Source organism: Ammodytes marinus (genome assembly GCF_949987685.1).
Source record: "Ammodytes marinus genome assembly, chromosome: 9".
In the NCBI taxonomy this organism is placed as follows: domain Eukaryota; kingdom Metazoa; phylum Chordata; class Actinopteri; order Uranoscopiformes; family Ammodytidae; genus Ammodytes; species Ammodytes marinus.
The window spans coordinates 24,160,443-24,180,331 of NC_137213.1; the positions used below are offsets into that span (position 1 = coordinate 24,160,443).

The following is a 19,889-nucleotide window of genomic DNA, read 5'->3' on the forward strand; positions in this document are numbered from 1 at the left end:
AACCTCATTCATTATATTATAATAGTGATTTTATAATGATAGAACGCTGGTTCCGTATGGGTGAAGTATTCATTTAACTTTTATTTTAGTGGTTTTATACATATGGACAAAAAAATGGCCAATCTTTTAATAATACATTTTATTTGCTGACACTGAAGGTCACCACAGGCCAACTGTAAAAACATCAAAATCAATCAATTTAAAACACTCAACATTGGCATTCAACATTTTTAAATCCAACTAATAGCCTACAGAATGGAATGTGACTCAATTTATGAAACCACTGGAGGCAGGTTTGATAAGTTTATATTTATTACTTAAGAATCAATAAGACGCTTATAATTTAAGAATGTTCATTTTCAGATGAAAATATTGATCCATTATTGACCAAGTTTCCAAGTGAACAGTACACATAACCATTACATAGGTCATTTTGAATGTTTGAAGAAGAGAAACATTAAGACATGGTGAACAACACAAAGTATTTAAATTATGCCTTTTTTTCCCCTCACTTGATCAACAAATTTATAGCGTATGAATATAATAACTTGAACTCCAAAAAATAAAAGTACATATGTACAGAAGTACATGAAATTTCAATACAATTACCTCAAATTTGTAGTATAGTAGCTTGTAAATGTACTTGTATTGCTTTCAACCTCTGCTGTCCAGCCTACCTTTGAATATGTGGTTAAATTAATACAATTTCTCTGGAGCTCTCACTTTCTTTATTCAGTCCATGACTTCATGGACCAGGTCCTACAGTATACCAGACGAGTGTAACTCAACCATATCTTGTATCTAAATGATTCGTTTTGAGAGACTTTTATCTCAACGCTCACAATAGAAAAAATTAAATGTTTTGATCCCTGTTTCCCATGATGTCTATAAAAAAACAATAACAGAAGTTGTATTTGTATTTTAGACATTAAATTACAACAAAAAGGTTCAGTTAAAACCATGGACGAAAAAAGACAAGTCACTTCAAATTAGTGAGGCTGCAGCAGATAGAGCCATACATATATCATGTTCTAGCAAGTTCAGTAATCATAAACATTTGATGATGATGCCTTGAAGCAGTTGAGGAGGAGCAGATTAGTGAAAAAGAGCTTGTGCTTGTGTCTGCGACAGACGGAGTTGTGTTACTTTGCGCTGTTTCAAACATCAACCGTGTGAATCAGCTAACACCTGATATATTTATACACTGTTTGGTCAATTGCAGACTTACATGTGGTTTAATTCATTAAATCAAGCCATTACAATTTAGCCAGCTGTGCATCATAATGTACGATGTGTGGTAAAAGAAGCCGCTGATCACAGTTGACGGTGGTAAGTCAATGACCTCAGGAAAGTTTGGAAGCTAAGAAGCCTGTTGCAGAAAGAAACTTGATACAGCCGTTTGATGACAACACACAAGCACGATGGGGTGTCTCCATTACAACAAGCAAGCAGCAACAGAAGAGACTCCCTCTAGGTAGCCATGACTAACACTATGCTTTAGAAAAAATGTAAGAAAGTAAATACAATTAAATTTACGACTGTACCTATGGTTCTATCATTCCTGGATGGTGCTTAAAGCACTGGATATCTGCTTCTCGTGGATGCGCAGATTGAGGACCTATTCCTGTGACCTCCACGTGATGGGAGAGCAGCAGAGTATCTGTTCCAGCAGAGAGAATCTTCTCGCGATAACACAGCAGTCTGAGTGGATTGAAGCTCTAGCATATTGACATGGCATGTGCGGTCCTGGGTACACCACTGACCCTGAGCAGTGCTGCCCTGCAACACTGTGTCCCATCCTGAAAGACAAGCTTCTGTCGTGACCATCTCCCGGCGTGATGGCATTGCGCCCATTGACGCGCCTACTGACAGATATGCCCTCTCTGGCAGCAAAGGAGACGCTGCTGAGACATCCTGACCCTTCTGTGCCTGTGCCTGTGCTACTTGGCATTCAAGTGGAGACCGTTCAGCTTTATTTAAAAGTGGTTAAGGGACAGCAAGCCCAAAGGCACAACAGCTGTCAGTTTGACCAAGAGCTAGACGAACTGAATGAAAGGAAGCATCCTGCCGCACCAGATGAGGGGAAGAAGGCGGATGATGTCGTCCACACACCGAAGTGACAGGTAGGCCGTCATGGTGCCTGAGTCCAGGACCATCCCCCTTAGGGTTAGTAACTCGTTAGGAAGGGTCCAGGCAACTCTTTATGTGGTTCTCTGTCAGACCCAGCCAGGCCATGTGAGACACAAGGCGAGCCGTATCCTGGGCCACTTTTGGGTTCAGGACGGCGCAGAGACTAGCCAGTCATCCAAATATGGCAGGACCGCCAGGTCCTGAGTCTGCAGGGATGCAAGAGCTGCTGCCACAACCCTGGTGAACACCCTCGGGGAGAGGGAGAGCCCAAAGGGAAGTACCCTGAACTGAAAATGCCAGCCCTTAAAGGAACTTCAGGGACTGCCAGTGGTGTGATGCAATCGACACGTGGAAGTGAGCATCCTTCAGGTCTATAGTATTTGTAAACTATTCATCCCTGGCAACCACAAGCAGGGAGTCTGCCGAGGTGAGCATATGAAATGGAAGCACCTTTAAGAACCTGTTGAGGCCCCTCAGGTCCAGAATAGGACGGAATCCGCCTTCTTTCTTGCTCACAAGAAAGCACTGCAAGGAGCCAGCCAGCTGCAAGCAATTCAACCACAACACTTGAAGCTACAAACGTGTAGCACCTTGGAAAGGGTAAAGATGAAAGGAACATATCCTCTGACGACACCGGAGGATATAGCCTTCCTGGTGTCACATGGGGGTCAGAGGGGACTTTGTTGGTATAGGTTCTAAAACTGTGCATGCACGAGACGGAGATATCCAGTGCTTTAAGCCGCCTCTGCCAGTAAGAAAGGATAAGATGGAAAGATGGTTGTCATTCAAAAAATATATATGACAATGGCACATTAAATCATAGTTCAATGGTACAACTGGCAAGATGTAAAATAATAAGACCACTGTACTGTTATAGTGCTTCATCACAAAGTGCGCATGGTCTATTTCTCAAGAGCAAAAACCTCCCACTGCCAAAGACTCACTTCTTCTCATTCTCACTGAGTGACAGTCCATGAGTTTCCTTGTCAGCATTTCTCTCACTTAGTTTCCTTCGGACTTCTTTCTCAAGTGCAAGGAGTTTTGAATAGAGGACCTCTGACATTTCTTCATCAATGTCCATCTGAAACATGAACAAAAAGGACACAGAAAATCAGTTATTTCCACTAAAATTCAGGCAACTGTATTTACCCCCAAAGAGGCAATACATTTGTAGCCTTCCCAGCTATACATCCATCATAAAACCAACCAATAATTACAGCAAAGAAAACATATTAAGGAAATGGCACAGAAGGAATCAAAAGTTACAATAAAAATCAGTAAATAAGATAAATAATTAAGTCATTTAAAATGAGTAAAGTCTGTGTTCAGTAGATTAATAGCAGAAGGAATAAAGGGAATAAATGGTTTCCATTCTTGGTGTGAACAACATGTGCTTCCTTGAAGTGATGATAAGCAGGTAAGCAGAAAGAAAATGTAAAGTATCTGTCTGCAACAGTGTACCATCCCAGCTGAATGTATTCCCATTCTAAGTTAACTACAGTAAACCAGTGTAAAAAGCATTTTCACAAGCTTGAGAGTCTAAATAGATATACCACATGGACTTCAGAGCACAACAGATATTACATCTCTTAAGATAGTATTTTCCACCACAGATAAAACATGGTCTATCAGCCACCTGTATCTCCGAAATTGTGCCCAAGCCCTTCTGCTGGACTCCAATAATCTTGGAGCACACTTTCACTTTGCTATTTAGACTGTTATTTTCCTTCATAGAAAACGCATTATACCAGAAAATAAAAATAAAATGTTTAAGCTTTTTAAAAGCAGCAGATAATTACATCAATCAACAACTTTTTATTTTTTTCAAGGTTGGTATTCTACAGCATGAGAAAAATGCATCTCAACTGATCCTATATTCTTGTACGGATATTTTACTTCCTGTAATGAACCGATGATCTCTGCTTGCTCACCTGTCGAGGCTGAGTGTAGCTTGTTCCAAGTCCCGATGTTAAACTGTGATACTTTGCTCTCGGGTCCAGAGACTCTGGCTTTTGAAGAAACAACCAGTGCTGTGAAAAGCCAGAGCAGGACTTGATGTTAATAGCGTATTCTTTGCAGAGATGCCAGTAGTCCCTAACGTATTTCCACACAGACGATGATGAAACAGATCAGACCTACCAGTGCCTCTGCTCCATTGTATGGTGTAAGTGTGAACGTGTTGGTGAAGATCCTAATCTGTCCAGCACAAATAGAAACAAATGTCACAACAACAAGATGAGAGGGGTTTATACACACCTAACGGATGAGTAGAATAAAAAAAAAACAATCATCACTAACCAGCCACATGATGGGCATGATAAGAGTCCAGAAGAAGGAGGGGAGGATACCATAGGTGAGATTAGTCATCACCAGGCCTGGACATATTACAGAGGAGAACAGCCCCTGGAAGGTTGAATTAAATATACATGTTTTTTCATCCCAGCCTTAATGAAATTCCAATTTAGAGAGTTTGATAATAAAACAGGCAAGAACAGTCACTACTGTATTAGTGAAAGTGATGGGCAGATTGTGTGACAGAGAGACCTGGCTGTTCTTGTGTCTGTTGAGTGCCAGGCTGAGTGTGTCCGATGCGTACTTGGACGAGCTGTAGGGCTCCGTCCCATTGCTGTGCTGCATGTCGTCCATGCTGAAGGCAGAACGGTAGGCGTTACTCGAGGAAGTCCACACTATCCGAGACGTGTCGCCTGCCTGACACAGCATAGGCTCCAGCTCCCTGATCTACACCACAGAGACAAGGACATCAGGCAAACGAGAACATTTTATCCATATCAATCCCTTAAAGCTATAATGCGTAACTTTCATATAAATAAATGACGGTTACATTCAAGCGATTACCAAATGAGTTGAAACAAAGTTGATTAAGCCCATTAGCTCCACTAAACTCTATCAGTATTTCTCAGTATGGTAGTGTTTACAAACTGATGTGGCCGCCTGACACTGGTGTAGTAGCAGCTCAGAAAAATCCCAATAAATGTTTCAGATGTTGATTCTACTGCTAAGAAACACCTTGATGTACAGCATAAGGTATAACATCCATGTGCGATCACAAAAGGATGACCTCATGTAGATGTGCCGACAGTGTTGTTATCACTCAGAATTCCTCATTGGGCGACAGAATGTATGCACTCTAGCTTTAAAAAGGTGCTACGAGGAACTTTTAAATATTTCTGAAATAGTAAAATGTTTCCTCTGATGATCATGTAACAGCAAATGAGAACATTAGTACAAATAATGCTATTTTATATAGTTTTTCTTAAAGCCTTTGTCATGGATACACTCACCCAGGAACAACAGCTTGAGTAGCAAAAACACTACCGCTTTTTTCCAAAGGCTGTACAAGAATGAACAGATCCTGAAAGTTCCTCGGAGCACCTTTAAGGTTTTAATGTTTCACAAATCTGACTAGATGCAGCGGTATTTGCAAGGCATAACCCATATGCATCTTTTATACAGTAGCGCCATACCTTGTGTATATATTACTACCCTATGCGGCAACAATATGTATACTGAGGACACAGAATATGAATTATTATGCATTTGTCATCATCTTTTGGTGTTCATGCATGTGTGCAGTCTGTGACTTACCAGGAGAAAATGGCCGAAGAGGTTAGTGGCAAAAACTTCCTGCAGACCATCTGAGTTGATGCGGTCCTGTTGAGTGAGGAGACCCTCTGCTGTTGCAAACATGTTGATGACATTCCTGTAATGAGATGGTGCACAGTTACATAACAGCGTGGACAATGGACAGGTTGGACTTGTATACAGTCGGCAAGAAAAATACACAAATAAAAAAAATAAAAAATGGTTTTGGAATAATACCTGGAAAACAGACCCTTGAAAAAAGCTTTCACATCCACTTGTGGATTGGGCATAATCCCTGCATTGAGATAGAGAAAGTCAATTCTGCTGTATCTGTGGAAAAACACAAATGTGCATCAAGGAGGAATAAATCTCAATTCAATAAGCATTGTTAATAATTAAAGGTGAGGAAACCCTGTGAAGAGAACAAAAGTCTGTAAAAAGATGTGTATCCACAAGACACAGTCATTGTAGTATATCGTGGTATCAGTACCTGGCCTTGACCTCCTGAGCAGCGGTGAGCACTGACTTCACACAGCCCACATCCAGGTGCAGTAAGTCCACGCGGGCGTCCGAGTGAGAGGTGAGGAGAGCGGAGCGCGCAGCCTCGGCCCGCTGCATGTTCCTGCAGGCCAGACACAGAAGCAGCCGGCCGTCCTCAGTCAGCAGCCTCTCACACAGGGCCAGGCCAATGCCACTGTAGAAAGAGACAAGAGATGGCAAAGAGAAACACAAGCCTGTAATGAAACATCCCTGAAAGGAGCTGTGTGATCTGTTGATGAACTCATACACAATCATGTGTATTTGTAATAGTGTCATGTATTGTAAAACTTAATACAAGCAAAGTCATTGTAAAAGAGTTTAACCTGGAGAGGGTTTGACCTCCTCCTGCTGTATAGGTGCAACGCGGTTGGTAGACGGTTGAGGTAGTATAAGATAAGGGGCCCGAATAGTAAGGATGCTAGTACGACGAAGCAAGTTTGTCTATGACTGGAATGGTTGAGATGCTATGAGGAAATGAAGGCTAAGACTGTGTAAAGCAAAGCAAAACATTGTGTAACTGAAAACATCTACACACTGTGTTGTATTCAATTGTTGCTTGTTAACTCTGACACTTAGTACTAACTGATATCTTGCACAAACAATTGGAGAAAATATTAAAAAGGCATTTGAAACATTTGTCATTTATTTAGGAGCACTCAAACAAACAACACCTCTAGGCTAAAGCTACCTTTTTAAACGTTTGTTTAATATGTACACATTCAGAAATGCAAAAAGAAAATGATTGTTAATATTAAGTTGAAATGGACCCATGATTATTCAGCCAGAAGCAACTGTTTCTGTACTAGGCCTATATAAAATATTTTATCTTTTTAATGCCTATTTTGCTTCGTCACTGATGGCAATTTTTTATGCACACGTAAAATCATAATGGACAACTTTATAGTAGGCCTAATAGTAAAGTTTTTAAGTAGTTCATTTCTCAAAGGACATAACACTTTACACGGTGAAGGTAGCCTACAATATTTCTGCTAACAAGCCAACACATAGGCCTAATGACTCGTTTCAGTGTGGCTAGTTATCAAAAAACGACTCACGTTTTCATTGTTTAAGCGGTAGTTAACACAATATGAACGCTATTTTGTAACAACGTGATAAACCCATGGATAAACCGAGTGTCTATTCGTCGTTAAAACACAGTTTTAACTTACCTGTTGGCGCCGGTTACAATGACAACTTTCTCCATGTTTGAGCGGACTTTAAAGTGGCTGGAGGAAACTGACCAGAACCAAGTTTTTAAGCAGTTATAAGGTTTATTTAACCGGGGACAGACGAGCCGCCCATCGTCCGATACCTGCTGAAACACAGCAGCCTATATGCACGCGCAGATGCGTGGTGTGATTGGATGTCAGAACACAGATGACCTATCAGCTCCTACTACGGAAAGCGAAGATGCCCAAAACGATAAAAGAGCGCAACAATTAAAAGTGTCGCTTAGGAAATGTGGACTTTATTCGTCCCGATTCGTCCCAAATACTTTATGTAGTAGGCCTTAACGCCACGGTAATCGTGACAAACAGTAGTGAATATTTATTTTCCTTTATCTATAGGCATCTTTGGTTCAACAGCTATTAAAAAGGGCAGCCATTCAATATTGACTTTTCATTTATTTCTGGAAAAGGACATAACATGTATAGAAAACACGTCAGTGATGTACTGCAGTAAAATTACATTTACACACATTACATTACTAATAGGCTATTACATCATATCAGTTTGTTCACTTTAAAATTTAAAAGCAAAATAATAGGCCAATAAACATTCATGAAAAGATCTCACAACAGAATTGACATTAAATATGCATTTGAATGAGATCTATTTATGGAAAAGAGATGTAAAAAGTATTCACAATTGTGTTTTAAAAACCTAGGATTAACATATGGTACTCTATAAATAGACATAGAAAATGAAATAAAAAGAAATTAATAAATACATAGAGGCGTAAATACACTGTGTAAATAGTGCTAATTTTACAAGATATCTACAATATAAGGCTCTATTCAAGTGTATACCTTTTCCTCACATGTTTTTATTTACATCACCATTGTTGCAAGAAAAACCAAAAAAAACCAAAAAAAAAAACCTGACTGCAGGGAATAATTGTGACAGTGCATGGCAGAGAGAAATGATGTGTTCCATCCGCTACGCCAGGCTCTCCATCAGCTGAGTGTGTATGTCATGAAAGCTTGGCCTCTGCTTGGCATTCCTCCTCCAGCAGCTCAGCATGAGATCATTGTACACTCTATCGGGACAACAGGGGGGCTTTGGCAGGTACACCTGGGAGCATGACACAACGTTTTATAAAATGTAGGATTGGAAGCAAATTTGGCACTGTTGGATAAAGATTGAGGCAAAATATTTTACTTCTACCCCAAACAAGCCAAGATTGACCCAAACCGAGGCTATAAAAAGATGGTCATTGTGTATGATTGGTTGCTCACCTGCTTGCTTTGGTCTCTGAAGAACTCGCCTGTGTTTTCAATGACCTGCTCGTCAGAGAGCAGGGAGTAAGGCTGCTTCTTGCATAGTGTCAGAATCTCCCACAGAGTCACACCGAATGCCCACACGTCACTTGCCATGGTGAACTTACCCTGAGAGAACAGAAAAACTATCGGAATACGATCTAGCATATACTTAAGCATAACTAGCATAGCATAATGATATGGACTCAAACAGCTGGATTATCAATAAAGATCAGGTTGTCGCCAGCTCTGCACTGCTCTCACCAGTAGGATGCTCTCCCAGGACATCCAGCGAATGGGTAGGACGGCCCGGCCCTGGATCCTGTAGTAATCCCCTCTGTACAGGTTCCGACTCATGCCGAAGTCCGCAATCTTTATGGTGTAGTTCTTACCTACCAGGCAGTTACGGGTCGCCAGGTCACGGTGGACAAAGTTGAGAGAGGACAAGTACTTCATACCGGACGCAATCTGCACAGCCATGCCAATCAGTTTACTGTAGCTGAAGATCAGAGGAGAACACAAAGAAAGAGAAATCATAATTGTTTACTTCAATTTGCGCTCTATATGATTGATTGATTGATTTAATTTGATTATTGTGTCATGCATTAACAATATGCCCAGCCCACAAGGGCTTACAGATGTATTTTCTTTGTTTTTACTATTTCTTAAATGCAATTTCTAATGTCTAATCTGTATTTTTTTTATGCCCCTGTAAAGCACTTTGATCGGCCTTGTGTCTGAATTGTGCTATATAAATCAACTTGCCTTGCCTTGCCTTAAAGACACCATTATCAAAACAAACAGACCAGAGACCAAAAATAGATGTTTAACAATACTAATACTTACGAAATAAACCACACTTTATACTCTCTGTCAATATATGAGCCCACCTGACCATACTCTCCCCCTCTTTTTCCTCCTGTTCTGTTCTGTCTTCATCAGCGGCCTCTTTTAGCCTGAGGCCGCAGAGGAACTGGTTCAGGTCTCCATTCTCCATGTACTCTGTGATCATGCACAGTGGGTCTGTGTCCACGCACACCGCCAGCAGACGGACAATGTTAGGGTCCATCAAGCGCGACATGATCCGGATCTCCTTCAGGAAGTCATTCCTGCAGCACAGCGGGGGGGAAAACACTTGTAATTTTTCACTTGACTGACGACCGAATGAATAATAACACAACCTGGAGACTAAAATATTGTACACATGTCTTTTTCTTCGTTTGCTTTTACCTTGCATTCTTGTTGGCATCTTCCCGTAGTGTCTTCACAGCAACCAACAGAGGTGACTCACTTTTTCCCTCTATAGAAGAGTCCTCGTCGAGAAAGTCCTGCATGCCCTCTGCCTCGCACAAGTGCACCTGTTTTTATAAAGTACTTTGTCACTCCATCATCCACTTGGCATCACTTGAAACCATCTGTTCAGCTCTGTGTAATATCACTAAGCATTGCCTATATGTCAGCATGTAGCATATAGTGGCTGCATTTTACACTTGTGCATTTACCACACATCATCAACATCTATCATTCAATTTTGAGAAGGGCTACCATAACACGTCAACAAAACACTGGTGGAGAGAGTCCAAAGAGTGTTATTGATTTTTCTAAAATACCAAATCGATGCCAAGAAACATTAGGAGGTACAGAACTGCGCATACCTCTCCAAACTGGCCCTCTCCCAGCTTCTCCTTGAAGGTGAGTTTGTGTCTGGGGAACTCTCTCATGGATGAATCGGTGCCAGCAAAGAGATTCATGTTGACAGCTGTGATGGAGTAGGAGCTGCTGTCTAAAGACTCCTGAAGGCTGATGATGTCTGCCTCGGCGTAGTGGGGGGCGCTGTCTGAACCACTGGTGGCCAGGGCCTTACAGGAGGTGCTCAGTTCTGATGTGGAACACACAAGACATACGCACACTACAGCAGCTGCAGCAATAGCAGAACCCTCCACGACCATTTATTTTACTTTGAAGCCCCTGTAAACCCAAATCCACAAAATCCTTGTACTTGTGTAATTTGGCAAGTTATTTGCATGATAGTAAGCATCTGAAAAGAATTAGACATATTTATCAATCCAAATTTAAGACATTTAAGTTTGATACACTTTACAGAGATTCAGTTTAGATGACACAATGAGTATTTGAACCAATCATGGCAGCTTCACCAAACTTTCTAAATTAACAATGACTGTTGCCATGGAGACCATTTGATATTGCCATGTCCCCACATAGTCCTGTGAAACTGTCCAGGCAGTAAAAAGCTTTTTTTTTTTTCAAATAAGTTTTATGATGTATTTATGAACATTTACTTTCATTCAGATTTTCATACCAAACTTTGATATAGTAAATATATTATTTTCTATATTTAGGACAAGTTTTCCAGAGGCTTGAAGAATCTTACCAAGGTGTTCGATGGACTGGGCAAACTCGGGCAGTTTGCGTATAAGGCGTGAAGGCTCCTGGTAGTCGGCGCAGAGGGGGAAGATTCTCTCGTAAGTGGAGTTGGAGGTGGAGCCCCCATCGCTGGACAGAGAGGAGTGGTGGGAGGAGAAGGCCTGGGTCTGGACGGCCAGACGGGCTGTCAGTTCATCATCCAGTATGCGACGGGATGCCTGAGAGGTGTGTGTGAGTCTGTCATTTGTTGTTTGTGTCAAATAGACTCCAAGAGGGTTTTTCTCTTACATAGGACATCAGCGTTTGATTTCAGATTTGTCAAATATAAAGAGATGACATCTTCGGATATCAGCAGCGACTGTGACTGTGTAGGAGAAGACTTTTGAAAACAGCCACAAATGTTGTACACATGCATCTGTCTAACCTACAAGCTTTCAGGTGAAGATAGTGCTAGCCAGCTATAGCCTATATGAGGATGGAAAAAATCAAATCACATGCTGCAGCTTCAATTAGGATAAGACACGGTATAAAATGAAAGATATTATCCCCAGGCAGTTCACTGTGAAAGACACATAATGCACTATAGGGTTTTATGTGAAACCCATCAGTTAACTCATGTGGTGGCAGTTTTTAATGCATAAATCCAAAATGTTTCATGCTTCATGAGACCTTTTAAAACTTTTTAATACCAATATACCATAGGCCGCTGATGGCATCGCCCGCCTGCCTGCCTGCCTGAAATGGGCTATGGGGCCGCAGTCCATTTCAGCTCGTAAAGCATGTCCTATAAAAACAATAAATTCTAAAAGTAATTTCCTGTACCTCCTCGTCGATGATATTTCTCCCTCGGTGCAAAAACAGAACCCCGGACCACTGACTGTTTTGTTTCATCCCATGTATGATCTCTACTATGTGTGCATCACCCCCCCCCCCCCCCCCCCCGCCCATTTCTTAAAACATGTATTGCAAAGCATATATCAAATGTGTCCAAATGTTTATCACATATTCCTTTAATACTTTTTTTCCTTCTTCTTAAAAAAATAAAAAAATGTTCTCACCTTCTCAAGCATCTTTTGCCAGACCTGCCTCCACAGGATGATGACTATGACGGTCATTAGGATGGCAATGATAGCCACCAAGCAGCCAATCAGAATCTTGGTATTGCTGTCGTCCACTTTATGTGTAGGATCACCTCCTGTGCAACCAGATGCGACTTGGGAGTTAAAGTGGGTTAAACTTAATCCATCACAGTTCAAATTGTTATTACAGTATACTGCATAATCCCCCTTCGTGGTTTATACCAACTACAGTGAGAAAGCCTGATATTTCTGATGCTATCAGCAGGGGGCACTGTTTAACCAGAAAACATTTTAGTAAGACCACCTTTTAAACTGTGCAATCACCTACACATTTAGAAATAAATAATCCTCTTTGTATCAGCTGTGACACCAATTCAAGCTAAAAAAAGAAGGAAATCATAAATGAATGATCCTCCGAATATATATGAGCGTTTTTGATCATATTTGTGGTTGAGATTGAGATTGTACTTGGCCTATGTTTTGTTTACCACCACATACTGTAACTTCTCAGCAGCCCTACATTCAACCAGCTTTTCATTTCCTTGAAATTAATAACCACTAATAATAACCACTACGAAAGAAAAAAAAACTCACAATGGGTTTAGCTACAGACCTGGTAGTGTGTTTGTGGGATGTCCATGTTTGCGAGGAGTCAGAGATGTATTGTACACTGCTGAGCCTGTGAGGGAAAGAAGAAGACAAAGATGAAGGATAAAAGATCAGACGGAAGGGGAGCTATGGTACATTTAACATTGACCGTGACTGGGAGAAAAAAAGCCCATTAAGACAGGATAAATCATCAAACGAGGCATCGACACGGAATTGACAGGCCGACACCTGTTCCCATTTTACCTGACTGGAAGGCCACCTCACTGAACAGCATCCAAAAGTCACCAAAGTGGAAGCGGCATTTGATGGCGCTGGCCGTGCGGTCCCCGAGGGACACGGTGACAAAACGGGAGCTTTGGCTCACGCGGTCAGCAGCGGGCCTGAAGGTCACCGGGTCAGCCTCCCAATCTGAACCAGACCGGAAGTAACAGCTGGCCTGTCTGAACATCCTCGCACCTCGGCTAAACATGTTACTACAGTGGACCTGTGGAGTCAAGGGTCAGATATGTAACTGCAAGCGAGCATGATCAAAGAACTTGAAATAAAAAGGAACACAGTCAATTGTTCCTGTTAAAGGTCACATATTATTATAATTTTCAGTAACAAAAGTGGTAATTTGAGTGTCTATTTAAAACTGTTCTCATTGTGTAGTGTCCAAAAACACCCTTTATATTTCTCATAGTGCCATTGTGGAATCTCCTCTTCTCAGCCTCTGTCTGAAACGCTCGGTTTTGAAGCCTGTTGCTTTAAGCCCTGCCTTCCAAATAGGCAAGTTTATTCTGATTGGCCCTTGATCTATCTGCCAGTGTGAATATAGCTGCCAGTAAGTTTAAGGGAAATCTTGGGGTGTGCTTATCACTGTTGGAGGTCGGGCTAAGTTTAGTTTGGTAATGAGGGGGCATGGCTTCTCCCCTTATGACGTCATATGGGGATAGAAATCTGCATGGGGTTTTTGAACACAGGTTTTTTAGAAAGGTGAAGAAAAAGAGAGGTTTTATTTTTCTCCTACTTTGGTAGTATTTAGTCACACGAGGGATCCATATTAGTGTTTAAAAACCAAGAAAAAGTGCATTTGGCATACTTGGTGACCTTTAATATCTACAAGGAATATGAACTGTTTTGACCACGATGAGTAAACGGGTGCCAAACGGTCCGAATCAAAGGGGAAGATCCTGAAGGAGCAGGTGTAGTGAAGACTAATAGGTTGTGCTGCTCTGTATCTGAAAACCATTACCTTTCATCTGAGGCCACAGCACTTACGCCTGACGAATAGGCTAATTATACAGAAAATGTCATCTTCACACAGGGAGGCTATTTAGCATCATTTTATGAATTATGACTCTCAATAAAATTTGCAGCAGCTATTAAAGATTGGTGCTCGCCCAGCACGGCTCAGAAAAGCTTATTTTAATTCAGTGCCGTGTTAGCTCAGCAATTTAGGAAAATATTCCACTTTTTCTTTTTACTGTTAAGTTGTTTAGTGCAATTCTCCCATGCACCAACCCCTCACCTTCATGGAAGTGAAGTTTCGGACGCGGTCGAACTCAAAGATCATCTCCACGTAACCTTTGGGCAAGGTCTTGTTGTTCCAGCCCACGTAGTCGTACCCTGGCCACATGCCGTACATGTGGCTGTGGAGGAAATCATCCAGACCCCAGGTGCCATCTGTTAGCTGGCCCAGGCCCTTCGTCAGTCTAGTGGAGAATGGAAGAGATGAAGACAGAAAAACACCGGCATGTAGAGTCTTATTAATGAGGCGTGCAGAGAAGGCTTGATGAAAACAAAAAGCAAAACAACATGTCATCAGTTGTTTTTTAGGGAAATTACTGCACTTACAGGAGGAGGTAAACAAAAATGACAATTATGATTGATATAACAGCTAAGTATGGTCCGCATCCTTCTGTCTAGAACTAGCAGTAAAATCCAGACCTTTCAGCCGACGTTGACCCATCATACACAGAGTCATTGAAGTAGACGTCCAGGCCTCTGTAGATCATTTGGTGCCCATCTGGAATGCTGTAAGACATCAGCCCATCTGCAGTGGGCACATGAAAGGTCAAACGTTGATTGACTTACCCACTGAATGCTTTCAGAATATTAAGGCGACGATCAACACTTTTAAGCCTTGCTTTTAAAAAAAGAAAGAAGCAAAAGCCAAATTACATGTTGCTTGTGCAATTAGATGACAAGGTTGCACTGTGTGTAATGGAAAGCGATGACTAACCTAGCCATTCACAGCCGTAGAGCTCCACTCTCATACACACGATCATGGAGTGGTCGGTCACGGGCATGAAGCGGACAAAACGAGCTATGATGGGAGGCTCCAGATCCTTCAGCACCACATCGTACGCATTCCTGTTCCCCTCAATGACCTGGCAGAGGATGCGCAGACGACACCAATATGAGACAGACTGAGTGAAACGTGTCGTTGGAAAATCAAACCTTGTGTTAATGCTTTGAGTCCTGGAACAACAACTCTGCAGCAGCAGGGTACTGGGGTTGCTAAATGACGAAACAGCATTTAAAATAATCTGTTTTGTTTTTGTTTTGTAAAATAGTATTTCTCTTTTGTATCTGTTCGAGCTGGGGCTATTGTAAGGTATTTTGTATACTGTTGGGTAATTACATTTATAACATATGACATTTTATAAGCTCAGCACATGTCATGTATGTACATTGTTTATGTGTAAAGAAAACTGTTAAATAAATGTTATGAAAGTACAATATTTTCCTCTGAAATAATGTGGAGGTTAATGAGTTACAGAAAATAGTACAGTATTTGAGTAAATTCACTTCACTATTACAATTATTCTGGCAGTCTTTAAAGTAGGTAAATTAATGTAGGCCTATTTTAAAGTGCTGCAGTAGGCACTCTTAATTCATAAGATAAGCCAATGATCAGCGGTCCCTTCTGTTTAACATATACATGCTCCCGCTAGCTCAGATTATGAACAAGAACAAATTATGTTACCATAATTATGCAGACGAGTCGACACACAAATTTACATAACCATATCATCAGGAGACTAAAGTCCGATTCAAGCACCAATTAAGTGCATTGAACAAATCAATGACTGGATGTGCCAAAACTTGCTTCAATTAAACAACGACAAAACTGAAGTAATTGTCTTTTGTCCTAGAGATGAACAATTAAAAGTCATTGCACAGCTTAAACCTGTTATGTTAGAAAGCACACACCAAGCCAGAAATCTTGGAGTAGTCATAGATTCAGACTTGAATTTCAAAAAACACATTAAATCAATTACTAAGTCAGGCTACTACCACCTTAAAACATATCAAGAATTAAAGGGCCAATGTCTCAGCAGGATTTAGAAAGACTTGTCCATGCGTTTATTTTTTAGAAGACTCGACTACTGTAACAGTGTCCTTGCAGGCCTTCCAAAAAAATCTATCAGACAGCTTCAGCTAATTCAGAACGCTGCTGCTCGAGTCCTCACTAGAACCAAAAAAGTGGATCACATCACCCCAGTTCTGAGGTTTTTACACTGGCTTCCTGTCAACTAAAGAATTGATTTTAAAATATTGATGTTGGTTTATAAAGCACTAAATGGATTAGGGCCAAAATACATCTCTGACCTGCTGATCCTTTATGAACCGTCCAGAGCTCTCAGGTCATCTGGGACTGCTCTATTGAAAGTCCCCAGAGTAAGGACTAGAAAGGAAGAGGCAGCCTTCAGTTTTTATGCACCCAATCTCTGGAACCAACTTCCAGGGGACTTGAGGTCTGCTGCACTCTCGGCTCTTTTAAATCGGGTCTGAAAACTTTTTTGTTTCCCTTTTAACCTGTAATTTTAATTCAAATAATTTTTTTTTATTGCTTATATTCTTATGTTTTATTTCTATTCATGTTTTTCATTTGCTTTTTTAATGTGTGCTCTATACTTGATGTATTTTAATCTTGCTTCTGTAAAGCACTTTGAATGGCCTTGTGTCTGAAATGTGCTGTACAAATAAACTTGCCTTGCCTTTAATCAATTTGAAAACACTGTATATAACCACGCTGTGATATGAATAAGTCAACTGATGGCCCACCTGTCATCATTGCATTTCCATTCAAGATGTCCTGACAGTATTGTCTGGGCTCGCTCACCTGCCTTCCCTTCCTGTCCTGCCATGCCACCCAGTTGTTGCCGTCGCGGCTGTACTTGATCCTGTATCGCTGGGCAAACTCATTACCCATGCCGTCTGCGTGGCGACCTTGGGTGCCCACCAGTGTGAGGAAGTGCAGTGAACGCAGGTCCACCTGCAGATACTCTTTGAGGCCGTCTGGCTCTGACATGATGTCAGGACACCAGGCCCCATCGCCGTCTCCATTGTCCAGGTCAAGTCTGCAGAGGAGGGAGAAATGACGTCAGAGCAGGGAAAGAAGAGACAGACAAAGAGGAGGAGATGAGTGTGGAAATGAAGATGAAAAGAAAGGAAGAAAATGCAGAGAAAGAGGCTAAATAAACATTGTAAATTAAATCATATTTAAAGAATATCCGTATTGTCGTTGGACATATTGTAAAACAGTACAAACAATAAAATAATTATCCAACACAGAGCCTCACAGATTTTGACCTCAGAAACACCAGGTGTCCAAACAGTCTCAGAGCGAAGTCCATTTAGTATATTTTCTGGAGCTTTTGATCATATCACATGATTCTCATCCGCTGAGTTTTTGCTCATTTGTCAGAAAATTTGGACAACACATCAAAAGCTCCTCAACAGCTACCAAAATGGACGATAATGAGAGCTTCACTTGGGTTTAAAAGAACCAAAGCTGTTGTTAGTTTGGAACAGCAGCAGAATAATTGGGCATAAATAACAATGGCCACCGGGGTTGAAACAAAGGAACAGAACTTTATAGATTATCAGTGAAGTGCTTCTATTGGAGTTATTGTTCAGTGAAGACCCTGCATTCTGTCTCATTACTTGCTAATGGCAGGTTAAGTTTGTTGCTCATAGAAAATGAATAGAAGTTGAGGTACAAGAAAATCAAACGTACCTGCCAAATCTTGCAGCAGTCGACTCGGACCACTGACTGGAGGCCGAGATGTCCTCGTCTTGAATCTGCCCTCCGGTCATACCCAGAGGATATCGACACATTTCTACAAACACAGGAAGCATCACTGACACATATGGTTGCTCACATTATAAATGCGTTTTCAATGTGGTTGCACGTGACTGTGTGACTTGTCTACTTTTCAGGCACGTGCCATGATAGTTTAAAAAATAAAATCCTTTCTTGTGTATTTACAGGATGTGAAGTGAGTAGAGTGTAAAGTGGTCAGGTCTCTTCTCCCCCCACCCCCCTCCCCTGTCCCCTTCCTGCAGCCCTGCAAGGCCTCTCAAGCCTAACAGAGGCATCACTGTGTAGGTGCCAGTCTAAGCAAAATGAGGCGGGAGTGGCCTCGGAGGCCGCCCGTGCTACCATTTCTTACGGTTTTTCATAATTTCTTACATGTGAGAGACATTTTTGAGTTTCAAAGCACTAGCAACCTCACAGGCATTAACCCTTATGTTGTTTCGAGCACACAATAATGAGTTTACCAGCAAGAGATGCTACATTACAGTGTTAACATGGCTCCATAGTACATCTGCGCTTCTCTGCATCTACCAGCGTGTCTCTGTTTATTCTCACCGTCTCTGAACTGGTAATTGAGGGATGTCTATGTTTTATTCACTTTTTCCCGACAAAGAACATATACAAATAAGCCTTACACCGTGAACATATTCTAAGTGGGAGAGTGTGTATAGGTTTGTGTGTTACCTAAAGTTACGCCTACAAATTTTCTACATTTCTTTTTTCCACAAATGCTCCCCTGCTTGTGAAAGCACTGCCTGTTCTGAGGGTATTTGCTGTCTGACCATTAGGTAAACCACACACACACACACACACACACACACACACACACACACACACACACACACACACACACACACACACACACACACACACACACACACACACACACACACACACACACACACACACACACACACACACACGCACGCACGCACGCACACACACGCGCACACACACACACACACACACACACACACACACACACACCTTACATTCCTGCATCCTAAGCCCACCCACCTAAAATTGCTTTCCTTCTCCATCTTGTCAACATGCTTATCCCTCAGGAATATAAGCAAGTTAATTTAAGCTCAATATATGACATATCCACATTGAACAACTTCATGCTTTATATCACGTATTCTAAAACTAACCCTGTGTTAAAGTTGTGTGTGTGATCACCGCAACGACCGGCATGTATGTGCCCACGAGCAAGAGTTTGAACCCTCACCTGCTCTGAGAATGAGGGACATGGATGTAGAAGAAGAATATTATCCACCATACCTGGGTTGACCTGAGATCGTACGCTTGCAGCCAGCAGGATAACGAAGACATGGTGGGAGATCTTCTGAACCTTCAAGAGCTTCATCTCTTCTGTGTACCTGAATGTTTCAAGATTCAAGGATCAGTGGATGAGACTAGTAGTAAACACGTCAAACATTTTAAACTTGATACAACAGTCATATCTCAGGATGGCAGTTCTATAGAGTTGAACATTCCCGAAAAACCCTGGTGAGATCCACTGTGGTATATGCACACACACACACACACACACACACACACACACACACACACACACACACACACACACACACACACACACACACACACACACACACACACACACACACACACACACACACACACACACACACACACACACACAGCCCTCCTTGTAGCCACTCAGTCTCACTCTCCCTCCCACCACAGTACCTGCATTTTACTCACCTTGTTAAAAGCCCTGTGGCGGTCTCAGCGACTTACACCTCTGACAAATTCTGTTAGAACTCAGACCACTCAAACAGCACATGCAGACTTTCACGTGGTGGGTTGAGCAAAGATTTTTTTTTGGGGGGGGGGGGGGGGGGGACACAATGTCGTCTTGTGTCAGTGTGATGTGAACAGAATGTAGTCTTACTGTAGGGTATAGTGCATTTAAACCCTTTTATCTTATATATGCACACAAGAAACATACAT

At 41.6% G+C, this 19,889-nt stretch overlaps 2 protein-coding genes across 2 annotated transcripts; both read right to left on the minus strand.

The window, feature by feature from the left end:
• Positions 1-222: 222 nt before the first annotated feature.
• On the minus strand, positions 223-7,575 carry LOC307255259 (3-keto-steroid reductase/17-beta-hydroxysteroid dehydrogenase 7-like). Its single transcript, XM_080033920.1, has 10 exons — positions 7,443-7,575; positions 6,224-6,427; positions 5,971-6,063; positions 5,737-5,851; positions 4,675-4,869; positions 4,429-4,533; positions 4,270-4,326; positions 4,062-4,160; positions 3,075-3,211; positions 223-2,875 (listed from the first exon to the last, which is right to left on the minus strand). Exons 1-10 carry the CDS (start codon positions 7,475-7,477, stop codon positions 2,788-2,790), a joined length of 1,128 nt encoding a protein of 375 aa, XP_079890046.1. The 5' UTR covers positions 7,478-7,575; the 3' UTR covers positions 223-2,787.
• Positions 7,576-8,384: 809 nt separating this feature from the next.
• Positions 8,385-19,280, minus strand: ddr2b (discoidin domain receptor tyrosine kinase 2b). Its single transcript, XM_080034779.1, has 16 exons — positions 19,197-19,280; positions 17,835-17,937; positions 16,938-17,175; positions 15,051-15,198; positions 14,756-14,861; positions 14,337-14,520; positions 13,070-13,310; positions 12,831-12,896; positions 12,197-12,333; positions 11,146-11,356; positions 10,409-10,632; positions 9,984-10,111; positions 9,644-9,862; positions 9,018-9,252; positions 8,733-8,882; positions 8,385-8,568 (listed from the first exon to the last, which is right to left on the minus strand). Exons 2-16 carry the CDS (start codon positions 17,933-17,935, stop codon positions 8,434-8,436), a joined length of 2,523 nt encoding a protein of 840 aa, XP_079890905.1. The 5' UTR covers positions 17,936-17,937; positions 19,197-19,280; the 3' UTR covers positions 8,385-8,433.
• Between the last annotated feature and the right edge of the window lie 609 nt (positions 19,281-19,889).

Bases quoted from the DNA above. Each gene is read 5' to 3' on its own strand.
- LOC307255259 (XM_080033920.1), bottom strand. From the start codon at position 7,477: ATGGAGAAAGTTGTCATTGTAACCGGCGCCAACAG. The intron at 4,534-4,674 runs GTCTCTCTGTCA...TCAACCTTCCAG, and splicing joins ACAGACACAAGAACAGCCAG to GGGCTGTTCTCCTCTGTAAT. The intron at 4,327-4,428 runs GTTAGTGATGAT...TGTGCTGGACAG, and splicing joins TCATGCCCATCATGTGGCTG to ATTAGGATCTTCACCAACAC.
- ddr2b (XM_080034779.1), bottom strand. From the start codon at position 17,935: ATGTGTCGATATCCTCTGGGTATGACCGGAGGGCAGATTCAAGACGAG. The intron at 12,897-13,069 runs GTAAAATGGGAA...TTTCCCTCACAG, and splicing joins TGAGGTGGCCTTCCAGTCAG to GCTCAGCAGTGTACAATACA. The intron at 9,253-9,643 runs GTGGGCTCATAT...TCTGATCTTCAG, and splicing joins GAGGGGGAGAGTATGGTCAG to CTACAGTAAACTGATTGGCA.